At 41.4% G+C, this 16,558-nt stretch overlaps 1 protein-coding gene and 1 non-coding gene across 7 annotated transcripts in view; both read left to right on the top strand.

Annotated features, from left to right (window-relative positions):
- Positions 1 to 14,816, top strand: part of CDC27 (cell division cycle 27) — a 61,319-nt gene extending 46,503 nt beyond the window's left edge. For 4 of the 6 annotated variants that reach the window (XM_056127170.1, XM_056127169.1, XM_056127175.1 and 1 more), the window contains 7 exons: positions 1,656 to 1,808; positions 2,575 to 2,783; positions 5,153 to 5,270; positions 6,451 to 6,579; positions 9,796 to 9,870; positions 10,585 to 10,741; positions 13,252 to 14,816. In XM_056127170.1, the coding sequence (XP_055983145.1) occupies positions 1,656 to 1,808; positions 2,575 to 2,783; positions 5,153 to 5,270; positions 6,451 to 6,579; positions 9,796 to 9,870; positions 10,585 to 10,741; positions 13,252 to 13,334 (924 nt within the window). In that variant the 3' untranslated portion in view covers positions 13,335 to 14,816. The remainder of the gene's footprint in view (positions 1 to 1,655; positions 1,809 to 2,574; positions 2,784 to 5,152; positions 5,271 to 6,450; positions 6,580 to 9,795; positions 9,871 to 10,584; positions 10,742 to 13,251) is intronic. The other 2 variants (XM_056127172.1, XM_056127171.1) reach the window with 1 other exon arrangement.
- Positions 8,376 to 8,557, top strand: LOC130036346 (small Cajal body-specific RNA 16). Its single transcript, XR_008794382.1, has one exon. It is a non-coding gene; the product is annotated as a small Cajal body-specific RNA 16 (non-coding RNA).
- Positions 14,817 to 16,558: the final 1,742 nt, after the last annotated feature.

Raw genomic sequence — 16,558 nt, 5'->3', positions numbered from 1 at the left:
AAGTTTCAAATTTCAAGAGGGAGACAAGTCCAGTTGTGGGGTTTATAACTAAAAGGGAAATATTTGACCATATAATTGAGGTGCCTTAAAGTCAAGAGAGTGTACAAAGGAAGAGGGGGTTGCTGGGTAGGAGTCAGTTCCAAGTGGTACCATATCACATTGGTGGATGTGTTCAACATGCTTTATGATTAGCAACTAGCTGAATGTTGAAATTTTTTTTTTTTTTTTTTTTTTTTTTTTGCTTTTTGGGTCACACCCGGCAATGCTCAGGGATTACTCCTGGCTCATGCACTCAGGAATTGCTCCTGGCAGTGCTTGGGGGACCATATGGGATGCTGGGAATTGAACCTGTGTCAGCCATGTTGGCTGCGTGCAAGGCAAACGCCCTACCTGCTGTGCTATCGCTCCGGCCCCCATGAATGTTGAAAATTTTTACAATTTTAAAAATCAGTACAGAGTAAGTTTTCTGTTGGGCCGGAGAGGTAGCATAGCAGGTAGGGTGCTTGCCTTGCCTGCAGCTGACCAGGGTTCGATCCTGGTACTCCATATACCTATATGAACACCCCCAGGAGTGAGTGATTCCCTGAGTATAGCCAGGTATGGTCAAAAAAAACTAATAATAATACTAAGTTTTATATTACAAAGGTCCACTTTTGTAAGAGTGTTATTCTTTAAAGTCAGTTAAAAAAAACTTAGAAATGTGACTTTTTGAGAATAAAGTCATTGACTTGTTCTTTTGAAATTTTAACTATAGGGGCTGGAAAGGTAGTAAGGCAGGTAGGCGCTTGCGCTGCATGCAGCTGACCCGGTTCCATTCCTGATACCCCATATGGTCCCCCAAGCCCTTTCAGGAGTGATCCCTGAGCACAGAGCCAGGATTAAGCCCTGAGCACCACCAAGTGTGGCCCAAAAACAAAAATTCAAATAAAATGGGTAAGCTGCAGCTCCACGTGTAGGAGCCCCAGGTTTGATCCCTTCATCGCACTTCATGGTGCCCCGGCACTGCCAGGAGTGACCCCTAACTCTGCCATGTGTGGCCCAAAATCCAGTAAAGAAATAAAAATCAGATTTTTGTTTTCAGTTGTAACTAGCTTTCTCTTCTGTCATGTGGTAGAAGCTGACATGTTCAGATTTTGTTTGTTTGGGGGGGCCCCCGGCGAAGGGAGAGTCCCCCGGCTCAGAGCAGTGCTCGGAGAGACACGCGGTGTGGTAGTTGAGCCACGGCTCTGAGGGTGCCAGGCCTGTGCTCTCGCACTCTGTAGCATCTCCCTGGCCCTCAGATTTTATGTCCTTTTTGGGGGTTTGGGGGTTCGCACTGCGCACACTCCCCATGGCTGTCAGAGGACCGTGCGATGCTGGGAATGGAGCCCAGGCTCCCACGTGCACGGCTTGTGTTCTGTCCGTTAAGCTGTCGCTCCACACAGGAGTTATGTTCTTAACCGTGGCTTGTCTATAAGGAGAAGTTTGAATAGGATGGTTTTAGTACTGATTTATCATGCATGGTTGCTCAATTTGGCCTTATGTTATTACTAATTAACTTGAGAACTGTAAACCAAGGCAGCGCGTAGATCCTGTGAGATTTACCCAGTGTTCTGCCTGTACATATATGTCAATTGTATCAACTTGTTTTCCCCTTACTAGTTATTGTATTTCAGGCTGAAAGAATATTTTCAGAGGTTAGGAGGATTGAGAATTACAGAGTCGAAGGCATGGAGATCTACTCTACAACACTTTGGCATCTTCAGAAAGATGTTGCTCTTTCAGTTCTTTCAAAAGACCTAACAGACATGGACAAAAATTCCCCGGAGGTAGGAACCAAAGCTCTTCGCTTTTGATCATCCATACAAAAAGGGGAAGATAAACAGATCATTCAAATGCCATTTTAGTGTTACCTCCACTGAATTTTCCATCTTTGTCTCTATAATAGGAACCCAAAGAAGTCCTAGAATGTACATATTGACAAATTTTAAAAAATCATAAAGCAGATTATTTTCGATAAATATTTGGCAGTGTTAAAATGGCTGCTGTTGGACTTGAGAAGTAGCTCGAAGAGCGAGAGGATAAGCTTTGTGTGTAACCAGGCACCATGTGGTCCCTGTCACTGGGCACAGAGCTGGGAGTGGCGTCCAGACACTACCAGATGTGGCCTCAAAAACAGACAAAATTTAAAAAACGCTGGTGTCCCAAGATGAGAGTTCATAAAGCAGAAATTACATAGATTGAACAAAATGCGCATTTCAAATTTTAAATATTCATTTTATTAGATAAATAAATTCTGAGATCACAGAATTTAAAAATCATAAATTCTCATTATTCCTATTCTCAGTAATGATGTTCCAGAGTCTTCATGAGCATTGAATTAGCAGTGTTGAACCATGGCTCCTAGGAGAAATACACACCACACACATCTTCAGCAGCTGATTAGAAAATGCACAGATTCAAAACTTTGCATATTATCTCAAAACGTTTGTTTCTGTCTTTCTGATCTGAGTCTTGATTTTAGTCATAGGTTTGTTTTTGTTAAAAATAACAATTTTAATTGTGCATGTGGATTTTGTTTCCATTCTTTTTAAGGCCTGGTGTGCTGCAGGAAACTGTTTCAGTTTGCAACGGGAACATGATATTGCAATTAAATTCTTCCAGAGAGCGATCCAGGTTGATCCAAATTATGCTTATGCCTATACTCTACTAGGGCACGAGTTTGTGTTAACGGAAGAATTAGACAAAGCATTGGCTTGTTTTCGAAATGCCATCAGAGTCAACCCTAGACATTATAACGCATGGTAAGTGCTAATGGCATGCTGAAATATTGTCTTGTTGATGGGACTGATTCCCATTAGTTTTTCTTGTTAGTTATCTCTTTATTGTGATTGACTTGGTTACTTAAGAATGGCATGTAGTTCAATGATTTATTTACAAAATGTTCTTTATGTGAAATGTGTCCTTTAGACTCTTAACTCACCAGGAACAGAGGTAGTTGAGAAGGCTGGTATGCATTCTCACTGGGAGGCCCGGGCTCAGCAGACCTGGGCACTTAATGTCTGCCAGCTGTGGCACAAAAACAAACAAATTGACTAATAAAAATAGAGTGGAGAGCCACAGCAGTGGTGCAGTGAGTAGGGTGCTTGCCTTGCAGGTGGCTAACCCGGTTTGATTCCCAGCACCCCACACGGTCCTGCCAGCACTGCCCAGAGTGATTCCTGAGTGCAGAGCCAGTAAGCCCTGAGCACTGCCGGCTGTGGCCCCAAAACAAAACAAATTTTAAAAAATGTTTTTTTCAACTGTTTCTCTAGCAAACACACAAATCAAGTTGTTAACTTGAATTGTTGCTTTTTCTGGGAACACTGAAATGCTGATTAGAACTGAAACTGGATAGGGACATGAGAGAGATCATGTAGAGGTTAAGGCGCTTGCCTTTCAGGTTACTGAGCCAGGTTCAATCCCTGGCACTGTATGGCCCCTTGAACACCGCTGGGAGAAACCTGTGTATATAATGCCAGTAGTGATCCCAGGTACCACTGGAATGGACCATATGTCCACCCTCCACTCCCACCAAAAAATAGGCTGGAAAAATAGTGGAGATACAATTCATGTCTTGTATATAACTAACCGTGGTTCAATCCCTGGCACTTCATATGGTCCCAAGCACCTCCAGTAATGATCCCTGAGCGCAGAGCCAAGAGTAGCCTCTGAGGACCACCTGATATGGCCCAGAAATGTAAACAAAAGGACACTTTATATTTTTAATGATACAGAATCTGGTTAGAATCCTTATTAACCATATAAATTTGGCCAACTTACTGAACTCTAAACTTCTGGATTACTTACTTTATTTGCTTTTTTGAAAACATGTAGCTGGAGCAATAGCACAGCGGTAGGGCGTTTGCCTTGCACGCAGCCAACATGGCCGACCCGAGTTCAATTCTTCCGCCCCTCTCGGAGAGCCCGGCAAGCTACCCGTGATGTATTCGATATGCCAAACACAGTAACAACAAAGTCTCCAATGGAGACGTTACTGGGCCCGCTCGAGCAAATCGATGAACAACGGGAGGACAGTGATACAGTGAAGACATGTATGATAACTATCTGTCTCCTTAGTTTTTCCTAGGATTAAATGAAACCATTTAATAAAGAATTTTGCAAAGTTTTTCACACGCACCTGATTTTAGTAAAAATTAGCTATTAGATCTATGTACCAGGAGGGGCCAGAGAGATAATGCAGTGGGTAGGGTGCTTGCCTTGTACCTTGATGACCTGGGCTTAATCCCTAGTGCCCCATGTGGGTCCCCTGAGTCCACTGGGAGTGATCCCTGAGCACAGAACTAGGAGTAAGCCCTGAGCACTGTGGGAATGTAGCCCACAAAACAAAACAGGAGCTGGTAGGATGTTATCCTAGTACATGGCAACCCAGGTTTGATCCCCTCATCCCACCTGGTCCCCCAAACACCACCAGGAGTCAGTCCTAAGCTCAGAACCAGGAGTCAGTCCTAAGCACTGCTGAGTGTAGTTCCCATACACAGTGTAGCAGAAGTTTGGATTTTTTTTTTCTCTCCATCGCATATTTCATTGACCTGATTGTTGATTTCACTTATAAGTGACTCACATGGGCTGGAGTAGTAGTACAGCAAGTAGGGCATTTGCCTTACATGCAGATGACCAGGGTTCAATCCCTGGTATCTCATATGGTCCTCCAAACACCACCAGAGGTAATTCCCGAGTACAGAGCCAGGAGTAACCCCATATTGCTGGGTGTGACCCAAAGCCAAATAAATAGACTGATTTGTCTAAAATGCTCTGGTGTCTATCATGGGCAGTAGTTTTTGTTTTGCCTCCCCTAAGACCACCAGTAATTTCTACTGATTTGTTAAAACGTTAGATTCCATACATAAGTCTTTTATAAGTTGAATTAAATTTGCAGTCAAAAGTTCATCTCCTGGGGCTGGAGCTATATATGGTACAGTGGGTAGGGCGTTTGCCTTGCACATGGCTGACCCGGGTTCGATCCCCAGCATCCCATATGGTTCCCCGAGCACTGCCAGGAGTAATTCCTGAGTGCAGAGCCAGGAGTAACCCCTGTGCAACACCGGGTGTGACCCCAAAAAGAAAAAAAATGTTTATATCCTTAAAATTATATTGGCTTTATACTTTTCAGGTATGGTTTAGGAATGATTTATTATAAGCAAGAAAAATTCAGCCTTGCTGAAATGCATTTCCAGAAAGCACTTGATATCAACCCTCAAAGTTCAGTTTTACTCTGCCACATTGGAGTAGTAAGTAATCTTTTAAAATCTTTTTGTTAATCTCCCTTTTGCAGTGTTTTTGTTAATTGACTTGATTGCTATGATGAAATTTAGGACTTTCTTATTATCATTTTTAATCTTAAAGTAAGAGCCTGAAATCTCAAGTGTCAATGCTCTGGTAAATCACTTATTTCTCTCAGCTTCTATTTTATGAATTATAGGTATCCTCTTGCCTACTGCCTTTATAGGACTGTTATAAAAATGAGATTGGGGGTAGGGGGCTTGCATTGCACACAGCCAAACCAGGTTCAATCCCATATGGTCCTCCATCACCACCAGTAGTAACTCCTGAGTGCAGAGCCAGGAGTACCCCTGAACATTGCCAGTGTGATCCAAAGAGAGAGAGAGAGAGAGAGAGAGAGAGAGAGAGGAGATTGCAGAGAAAATTAAAAGTCTGATGCTTAGGTCCAGCAACTCAGTGTAGCTGCAGCTCATTGATAAAATGCTTGCCATGCCCGGATGAGGCCTTTGACTCAGACCCAGTCTTCACACAAAACAAAAATATAGTAATTAAGTAATAGATCTATTTAACACAGTATACAGTCCAATTAAATCATACACCTCTATCTTTAAATAGTTTTATTTTATTCTGGCTTGTGAGCAAGTATATGTGTCATTCTCTTTCTTTTGGGGTGAGGGAATGTGTACCTGGTTCTTCACTCTGATTTCACTGGGGTCTGGGAATCTGAAGAGTAAAAGAAGTGTTGTTTTTGCATCTTGTTTAACACCTACTGCAGGGTGTAGATAGGGAATAGCTTCATGGCTTATACTGCTCCATACATACTTCCTTGGAAAGGAGTCTGAGCACATCAACTCACTACAGTGTCTCTGGCAGGGAGCACAACATAGCAGCCCTACAGGTACACACCAGACCTCTGTGTAGGACAGGAAGCAAACACACAACAGCTAAACTTGTATATGCCATTCCCAGGTGAAGTCATGAGACCAGAGCATGTACAGCAGGAGAAAACATGGGAGATCTGACATTGACTGAACTTAGGAATCCAAATCACTTATGAGTGCATATTTATGTCCGTGTTTATGTAATTATAAATTTCTTCCTCATTAAGTCTTTGCCTCTCTGAAGACAACTCCCTTTGATAATCTTCAAGATTATCAAAACTAAACACTGAATTTTTATTTCTTGTAGGTTCAGCATGCACTGAAGAAATCTGAGAAGGCTTTGGATACCCTGAACAAAGCCATCGTCATTGACCCCAAGAACCCTCTATGCAAATTTCACAGAGCCTCAGTTTTATTTGCAAATGAAAAATACAAGGTAAAATAATGATCTTCAACATTTTGTTAAGTTTTACCTCCGTAAGAAAAGTTAACAGGCTAGAGAGTTAGTACAGGGTAAGGCTCTTGCCTTGCACTAACAGCCTTAGTTCAAGTCCCGGACTGTTCATAGTCCCCTGAACAATGTCGGGGGTAGCCAAAAAAAAACAGAAATATGTATGCCTTTTTATTTGGTGCTAGGGATCAAACCCAGGATTTCATGCATGTGAAAAATGTGCTCTCTAGGGCTAGGAGAGAGTGCCAAGGACTGAATTTATCCCTGGCTTCACACCAAGCAGTGCTGGGTATGGCCCTGTTGGCCCCGTTGGCCCCACCTAGAGAATTGGATTTTTTTTTTATTGAGGGGCTACTTCTACCTTTGTGCTCAGGGCTGAGGAGTCACTCCTGGCAGCACTCAGGGGATCAGATACAGTCCCGGGACTGAACCAAACATGGCAAGTACCTAACCCCTCTGCTGTCTCCAACCTCCAGCCAAAGCATTGAACTGGACCAAGTGTGGACAGGAGTAGACAGTGCTCCGGAACCCCGAGCACTGTCAGAGAACCCCTCCTTCCCACACCAAATAATGCTTTGATTTTGTTCGTTTGTTATCCCCATTTCCAAAAGCTGTGAATTCTACTTCCTTTTGTGATTTTATCTCTATGGAATACTCAGAGGAAGCTTAGAAGTGTGGATGTTTGGGGATATGTTCACATAATATCTCTGTGAAGAATCTACATGAAAAAGCAACTTTTCCATCATAGAATTATCTTAGTGATCTCAGCCATTCTCTTAGGATCAAAATAGGTGAAACTGTTGATAGATATGTGTTTATATTATTTAACAAATATTTACTGAATACCTAATACGTGTCTGGCATTAGTAATGTAGTGGTGAGCAAAGCAGTTCCATTTCCTGCCTTTGAAGAGCCTCCCATTACCTCCCACCTCTAAAGGGAGAACAGACATTGATCAAATAACAATCACTATAATGCGTGTTGGATACATAAAGGAAAAGTGTAGTTAGTTGGAAAGAGAGAGCTACCTGAGTTCAGTCCCCAGCACCCTATGGTCCCCAAATCCTGCCAGGAGTGATCCCTGAGTGAAGTGCCAGAAGTAAGCCCTGCACACCTGCTCTTGTAGCCCAGGAACAAAATAAAAAGGAAAAGTGAAAGAAAAGAGGCATAAAGGGACATAAGCAAGGAATAATTATGGAAGACTAAGGCAAGGGGGCACGAGGTGGATTTTCGTTTTTCCCTAATATTTCTCTACTTCAGAAATTTCCTAACTTTATGAATAGTTTTTCTTTATATGTATCTGTGTGTGTGTGTGTGTGTGTGTGTGTGTGTGTGTGTGTGTTTGTCCATGGAGGTTATCTACTTTTTGCTTTCTTTAATAAAGTCCAATGTTAGCTTCAAAAATTATCTCTTTACAGATGAGCATTGAGTGAACTTGCTTTTGCAAGTTGTACAGGATTGTGCATGATTTATTAGTTTCCCATTGCTGTCATAACAAATTACTGTGAATAGGACACATTTATTATCTTTCTCTGTTATGACGGAGAAGCCCAGTATGAGCCTCTGGGGACTACAGCTGTGTCTGCCTGGCTGCCTTCTTTTCTGGAAGCTGTGGTCCCTCCTTTTCTGGGCATCTAGAAGCTACCCACATTCCTTACTTTGTGTAGGGTCACGTATGTAATGATTCTTGCCATGTTTTGCATGTATCCATATAAAAGTATCATAAAACATTTGTGTATATGTATGCTTAGTATATATGTTTTGTTACAAAAGAACCGTTTCTGGTCTGGGGAAAGGCTCCCGTGTGCCGGCTCGCGGTGCGGGTGCGGCCTCATACCGGGCAGCGTGACCCTGACCTACAGCAAACGCCCCGGAGCACAAGTGTCTCCCGGGCGCATCTGCAGTAACAGGTGTGAGCATCCTAGCAGCAGTTTGATGATCATGTATGATACTGCACACAGAAAAAAAAATATTTTTTTTTGTTTAGTTTTGATTTGGGGCTACATCCAGTTGTGCTCAGGACTTAACACTGGCTCTGCGCTCAAGGATCACTCTGAATCAAACCCAGGTCAGCTGTATGCCAGGCAAGCACCGTACCCACTATACTGTAGTCTATCCAGCCCATTATTTTTAGTTATATCTTTATTTTGCAATTCTAATTTTTCTATCTTTCCTGTAATTTTCCTCCAATCCTATAGACAGTTTTACACACTAGAAGTATTGTTTTAGGTTCTTAGTCGTTAATTAAAATGGCAGGTTGGTATTCAAGACTTCATGTTTTTTTGGTGGAAGTCTCTGAGTTGTTTTTACAACTTAGTTTTCAAAGCACTTTCATATACCGTGCAACAGAGTATTCTCTTAGATAATGTGACAGCACAAGAGTTGTCACCTCCTATTGTGTCCCAAGAATGCTCAGTGCACTATAATCCTTTTGTCATAAGTATTTTTCATGTATTTTATTTTCACATTGAGAACTAATGCAGTTAGGATCTCACATTGAGAACTAATGCAATTAAGATTTGTAAGATGTAGGGCTGGAGCAATAGTGCAGCAGGTAGGGCACTTGTCTTGCATGCAGCTGACCTGGGTTCAATTCCCTATATCCTCACATGGTCCCCCGATCCCTGGCACCCCATTTGATCCTTGAGCCTTCTTAGAAAAGACACCTCAGCAGAGAGCCAGGAATAAGCGCTGAACACTGCCATGTGTAGCCCAAAATAAATAAAATAAAGATCTCGTCAATTTAGTTAAGACTATTTGAGAAGAGCTGGAATGATAGTATTCCCGCTAGGGTGCTTATCTTGCACGAAGCCACCTTGCACACAGCCAACCTGGGTTCCACCCCCATCATCCTATATGGCCTAGTGAGTGCTGCCAGGAATAATTCCTCTGTTTGGAACCAAGAGTAACCCCCAAGCATTGCTGGGTGTAGCCCAAAAGCAAACAAGCAAAAGATGATTGAGAAGTCAAATAAAAACACTTGCTCTGGGCCAGGTTCAGCAGGTAGGGCACTTTCCTTGCATGCAGCCAACCCGGTTTGATCCCCAGAACCCCTTATGGTTCTCCAGAGCCCAGCCAGGAATGATCCTTGAGCAACGCTGGGTGTGACCCAAAGATGAAGAATAAATTTTTTTAAAAAATATACTTGCTCAGTAAACATTCTTTAAAATTTTGCTAGTTTTCTGTGCTTTTTTTTTCCAGTCTGCTTTGCAAGAACTTGAAGAATTGAAACAAATTGTACCCAAAGAATCCCTCGTTTACTTCTTAATAGGAAAGGTAAAGATTGGGGGCATGGTCATAAACTGTGACTTTTATAGTCATCAACTTTTGAAGAATAGACTAGAAATTGTACAGCATCTGCCAAGGAGAATCAGCTAGCATGCACTCTGAACTTGGTGCTCTGTGAATAAAGAATGGATTTAGTTTCAGCAGCCAAGAAAATGAAACTATGTCGTCCTAACCTGCCATGAATGTGGGACTTATAGTCAGTGGTCAGTAGTAAGTTCACAGCTGAGATTGTTAGCTCTAAGCCATTTATGGATATTTATTCTTCCCACAAAGGAAGATCAGACTTTCAGCATCAGGCTAGTCGGGGTTTGCAGATAGGTTCCAGGTGGCAGTGGATTATGGCAGCTGGGTACAGTGGACTAATATTGGGAGTTGATAGGGTTTTGTTGAAGATCAGTGTGAATGATCACTAAACAAGCAACTTATAGTTCATTTCTTTCCACGGACATTGTCCTGGTCACTGTGAGATTTGCAAATTCACTACCTAAAAGATAGTTATGAGAATACTATGTGATATATTTACGTGATATATTTAAAAGGACTCAAAAGCAAGTCTTGAGTTTTTCCCTGGGATGAAAATGTATACTCATGAATGGATTTAAAGGACATAAACCAGAAATCTGATTTGAATTATAAATGTCTAGGATAGTATAGTGACGCTCACAACTTAATGAAAAATGTAGTGCTGCTGTTTATTTTTAGGTTTACAAGAAATTAGGTCAAACGCACCTCGCCCTGATGAATTTCTCTTGGGCTATGGATTTAGATCCTAAAGGAGCCAATAATCAGATTAAAGAGGCAATTGATAAGCGCTACCTTCCAGATGATGAGGAGCCAATAACCCAAGAAGAACAGATCAGTGAGTATCCTCCATGTGAAATAGATTGTATCTGGTTACTCAGACCAGTGAGTTAGTTGACACCACCTCACCTCTTGGGTAAGGTGGGACAGATAATGCCTTTATGACAAAGAATAGTACATGAAGGGTTGAGTGTTGGTTTGTTTTTTCCTTTGTAGTCTATTATTTTGTATTTTTGCATATGGATATGTATGTTTGTCTGTCTCTCTTTTTATGTGTGTCAAATAGAATTTTTTAAAAATAGACCAATCTATTGCTGATTATAGCAATGTAGCCAGGGGTTGGGGGTGATAGTTGTGAAGGTGTGTTGAAAAGTCAGTGTTAAGTAATAAATTTGAGAATATTTTAAAGTATTGATAGACCTTTACTAGTAGCTAATCAATCTCTTTGGAAATTCAAAATCCAAATATATGACTAGAGGAAACTTAGCACATGCTGGCCTACGGGAAGATTCAGTCCTGACACTGCACGGTTCCCTGAGCACCATCAGGAAGGACCAGAGTCCAGAGCAGTCCTTGAGCCTCCGCTGTGTGTGTCCCAAAAAAAGAAAGAAAAATAAGCAGAAATAGCCAAATTTAGAAATTGAAGGATCAAGAAAATGTGTGTGTGTGTGTGTGTGTGTGTGTGTGTGTGTGTGTGTGTGATGTATTTGATCCAAAACATTGATTCTTGGGTCAAGGCTCTTGCCTTGAATGGTGGTAACCCCAGTTTGATCCCTGGATCCACACTTGTCCTCTAAGTACTGAAGGAGTGACCCCTGAGCACAGAGCTAGGAGCATGCAGCCCTGGGTGTGTCCCCAGCCCCCACCAAAAAAAAAAAAGAGAATTCTGTGGGCCAGAGAGATAGTACGGGGCCTTGCTTGCGGCTGGTCCCTGTTCAGTCCCCAGCAACTTATATGGTACCCCAAGAACCACTAGGAGTGACTACTGAGCAAAAATAGGTCCTGAGCACTGCCAAGAGTGGCACATAAACCAAATATATGCCTTGAAATAACTAATGTGAAACAAAATAATGTATCAACTTTTTTTTTTGAAGGAGGAGGAGCGTTCCACCCAACTATCTTCAGTATTTATTCTGTTTCTGTGCAAAGGGATCACTCCTAGTGGTGCTTAGTACACTACAGGCAGTGCCAGAGATTAATCCCATGCAAGGCAAGTGCCTTGGCCCCTGTATTAATATTTTTGTAATAAGAAAACAGGAAACTACGGGCTGGAACAGTAGATAACTATGGGCTGAAACAGTAGGAAAGCAGGTAGGGCACTTGCCCTGCACACAAGCTACCTGGGATCAATTCCTGGCACCCCATGGTTTCTGAGTACCATGGGTGTGGCCCCAAAACAAAATAAAATAAAAATGGGGGGCGTGGGGTGGACACAGGCTTAGTGATAAAATAACTCATATATTACATTGTGAAATATTCTAACTAAAGTGATAATTCCTGGCCAGGGAGAGTGCTCAAAAAGCACATGCTTTGCATGCAGAGGCCGAATTCAATCCCCTACACCACATGGTCCCCTGAGCACTGCTGGGTGTGGCCCACAAAAATACATACATGCATGCGCACAAACATACATACAATCATCATTCCTGGGCTGGAGAGAGCTCAGCATGCCGGAGTGCATGCCTGGCAAGCGAGGTCCCATTAGGTTGCTCACTCTACCCGACCCCCATACACTACTGGATACGACCCCAAAACCAAAAAAGATTGTGGTTCCTAAAATCTAGATAATCCTTTATAAAGTTATTGTTTTGGGGGCCCGCAGGCCCGTGTCTGGCAATGTTGGGGCTCACACCCAGCTCTCTGCACATGCACTGTGTATGTCCTACTTTCATCGCCTTCCAGTCCTGCTCTTTTGTAAGAGAAAATTGAGTTGCTGGAGAAATAGTACAACAGGGAAGGCAGCACTTACCTTGCATGGGGTTAATGGACTGCCTGGCTTCCATCCCTGGCACCTGAGCACCACCAGGAGTGACCCCTGAATGCAGAGCCAGGAGTAAACCCTGAGCACAGCTGGGTGTAACCGGTCTCCACCCCATCCCCCACAAGAAGGGAATAAAAGAAAATTATTTATTTAAGTACTATGCAGTTACACTGAGTTTGTTTGTTTTTCAAGGTTTTTTGGGTGGCAGAGTTGGGCCACCCAGAGGTGCTCCAGCTTATTCTTGGCTCTGCTGGGAGTGACCTTGGTGTTACTGGGGTTGGGGATGAGAGAGAAGTTTTTATTGGGGGAGATAAAAGCAAATTCCCAAAAACAGATGGAAGGCTTGGAAGCAGTTGACCATGTCTGCAGTTGTGCTCCGTGGTCGAGAGCACCTGCCTCACCTAATTTGGAATAAACTTCAAACACACTGTACAACAAGGATCTTGAATTGCGCTTTGTTGAAGGATACTAGGGCTTATAAGGGCCTGTAAGATTTTTCTAAATATGCACTTGCATTACTTGCTTTCGTGAACCCCCAGGAAACTTTTGCCAGGCACCTTACTTTGTTGTTCTTTTTTATTTTAAAGTGGGAACAGACGAATCCCAGGAGAGCAGCATGACAGATGCAGACGACACACAGCTTCATGCAGCTGAAAGTGATGAATTTTAACTTCTGGAAATGGAACTTTTTCAACTGGATGTGTGACTAGTGCTGACATGTTTTTGTTCCTCCATACTCTGAGTCTTCTCCTGAGCCAGCAGTGTCATCATCCGTCACTTGTACCATGCGTGTGCCACTTTCACTGGACCCTGACTGCATACAGAACGAAAGGCAGTGCAATATTTAGCTGCTAACCAGACTGGCTCTTTCACCAGTATGAATGACAATTTAGGGGGGTAGGGTGGGGAACTTTCTTTTTTGTTTTTTTCCTTTAATCTCTCTGTTGGAAAGCTATCATGGAAGGAAGAGTTACGTTTTATCTTGAAGGAACCATTAGATGCGGAAAATAGTGATGAGCCAGAATTTTGTGGTTGTTTTTCCAAAAATTTTGTTTTTATTTGGTTCTGATCCTGGTAAACAGAGTGACTGACCTTCATTTCTAGGTTCTTCAAGAATGGTGTTAGCAAGTGCCAGATGGAACAATAAAAGACATTGCCTATAACAAAGTAACTTGATTGCCAAGGAATGTAAATTACCCTAAACTTGCAGTTTCTCACTTAAACAAGTGTAATGGACATATTGGGACTCTTGCATAAGAATCAAATATCCCTCCACACAGTGTACACCTAATCTTGGCAAGAACGCTTTATTGTCTGACCAAGAATTTTAATTTATTCATCTTTCTATGAAGTGTTGATCATTGTTGTCTTGGTATTGCAAACTTTCAAGTTGGTCCTTACCATTTTGCCTCTACTCTTTGACCTCTGTGGGATGACCTTTAACAATCAGAGATGAGAATGGTTACCCACTGATATGCCAAAACAAGGCCCTTAATAACCATTTAAGTTCACCATAAGAATCGAAATGAGAACACTAAAGCAGAGATGGTTTAAGAAATTGTAATAGTGGAAGCCTTAATACAATCACAGTTACACCGTGACCTTGAATCTAGTCTGTGTTCGACAGTATCCCTTTGACTTTTCTAAGTATTCAACCATAGCAGGATACAAGAAAGTGTGATTACCTTTGGATGAGTTATTTCCATTCTTTTAAGCTCTCTGCTTCAAATTATTTTCAGTAGTTTGAGTCACCAATACATGTACTAAGAGTGATTGGGTTTAGTATATTGGAAAATTTTAGCTATCAAAATGAAACATTCTTATGAAGGAGATGGGTTCTCTCCTGAGTTTATAATATAGGTTGCTAACTTGGGGAATGCCACAGTTTTAAAGATCTAATTATGCATAATAAAATGGGAATTATTGGAATTTCATGGTAACAGATTTAAAGTCTTAAATTTGTGTATCTCCTTTATTGTAATGTATTGAAAATTTTAGATACCCTTTAGATGTTAACATTTTATTAAGTGCCAATGTCAGAGTATAAACAAATTATAGTTTCTTATGAATGACAGGCCTGCAGTTATTATTTTGGATAATTTGATGAAGGACAAACTTCTCTACTGGTTACCTGTATTTGTTAGTCAAACTGTGAAAATAACGTGGATTACAGAAGATTTGGGTGAAATAATTAGCCTGTAGACTCAGTAATTTTCTATCATATACTTTTAATCTTCTCATTTGAACATGGATTAGATACCATTATAAATTAATTCAAGTCAGTCTTGGATTAGGTATTGGGTACCAGAGGTATTTAACAAAACTTCCTATCTAAATCTAGGTGCTGCCTAAAGAAGAGAAGGAGGAACGTTTAAGAGTAAATACATTAAAAATTCCCAAAAGTAGGGCTGGGGAGATAGTGTAAGGGGTGGGTGCTTGTCATGCACATGTCCAACCCGGGTTTGATCCCTTGCACCCCATATGGTGCCCCGAGCATGCCAGGTGTAAAACTTTGAGCACTGCTGGGTGTGACCCCAAAAAAACAACAAAAAAACTTTTTAATTCCCAAAGGCTAGCACTTACTCATGACAAATATTTCATTGTCCATTAATTTGTAATATTTAATTTTAGCTTCTTTCACTTTTTTAATTGGTGAATCATAAGCCAGCTATTTAACAATACCAAATATATAATTTCAATAGAAAGTTCAACCTGAACTCTGTGATAATGCCTGGGGGGAACAAACTTAAGCTCAGAAGATGATTTGCTAGTGCATACTTCGTTATGTCTTTGTAGTAGAAACGTATGTCCTGTGCCAGAGGGCATCTTTCTGGCACTGCTTTGAGACCAAGGGGAAGGACAGCTGTGGAAGGCACACCAGGGCAGCGACTGGCAAGGGACAGTCCACTGGCCTCAGCATAGGCTTCCTCATGCCTGTTTTCAAAGTCATTTAGGTATTTGAAGCCTTATTCCACCCTGTAATTGTTTCTGGCCTTTTTTTTTTTTCTTTTTCATGGATTGGGGATCAAACAACCAGAAGATGACATATATATAAATATATTTTTTTTTGTCTGCTTCAAATTTCAGGAGTTCCTTTGAAGGAAAATAAAAATACTAAGAACTTTGGCGTCTTTCTTTTCTCTTTGACCTTTTTCTCGTGTACATGTGCACACAGAAACACACATCCATACTTGTGCTCAGAAGTTGTGTTTTGGCATTGGATGACCCCATCTCCCTTGGAAATGGTTCTTAACTCTGGGATTTTAGAAAGTTGGAAATATTTTTTCAAGATAACAATGGTACTTAACGTAATGAAAGGAGGTTCCTACATTTTCTGTATTTCATTTTTCCCCAAGAACTGCAAGTAACATTTGAACCATGCTGCTGTTGTACCTTAAACAAAAACTCAGTGATAACCAGTATTTAGTCTATTAAAAATGCTCTTTTTGAAGAAACAAGTTTGACAGTCTCTGATTAGTGAGAGTATAGCTATGCATAGGTCTTAACTGAGAAATAGGAGGATGTTTTCTTTGTGAAAACCTGGAAAATTGCACACTACGGGCACGCACACTGTGTGTGTGTGTGTGTGTGTGTGTGTGTGTGTGTGTGTGTGTGTGTGTGTGTGTGTGTGTGTGTGTCTGTGATTTGCAGGCCTTGGGGTGTGTGTGTTCTGTTTGCATTGAAACAATGTAATTTTTGTCTTTTTTTTTTTTTTCCCCACTTTTCCTGACTTAAGAAATTTTCAGTCTTGGGGAGGGAGAGTTTCCTCTGAATGTATTTGCAATTCATTAAAGGGTATGGAAAATCAAAATAAATTACTTTTGAAAGCAGTTTAGAATCAAGTTGTTAAAGCTCTCTCAGAGCTGTGCCATCTGTATTTTTATCTAAAGCACA

The sequence above is a fragment of the Sorex fumeus genome, unplaced genomic scaffold (genome assembly GCF_029834395.1).
Source record: "Sorex fumeus unplaced genomic scaffold, SorFum_2.1 ptg000063l, whole genome shotgun sequence".
Lineage (NCBI taxonomy): Eukaryota > Metazoa > Chordata > Mammalia > Eulipotyphla > Soricidae > Sorex > Sorex fumeus.
Note: the sequence above shows the minus strand (reverse complement) of the source record. Positions and strands in the feature narration are given on the sequence as shown.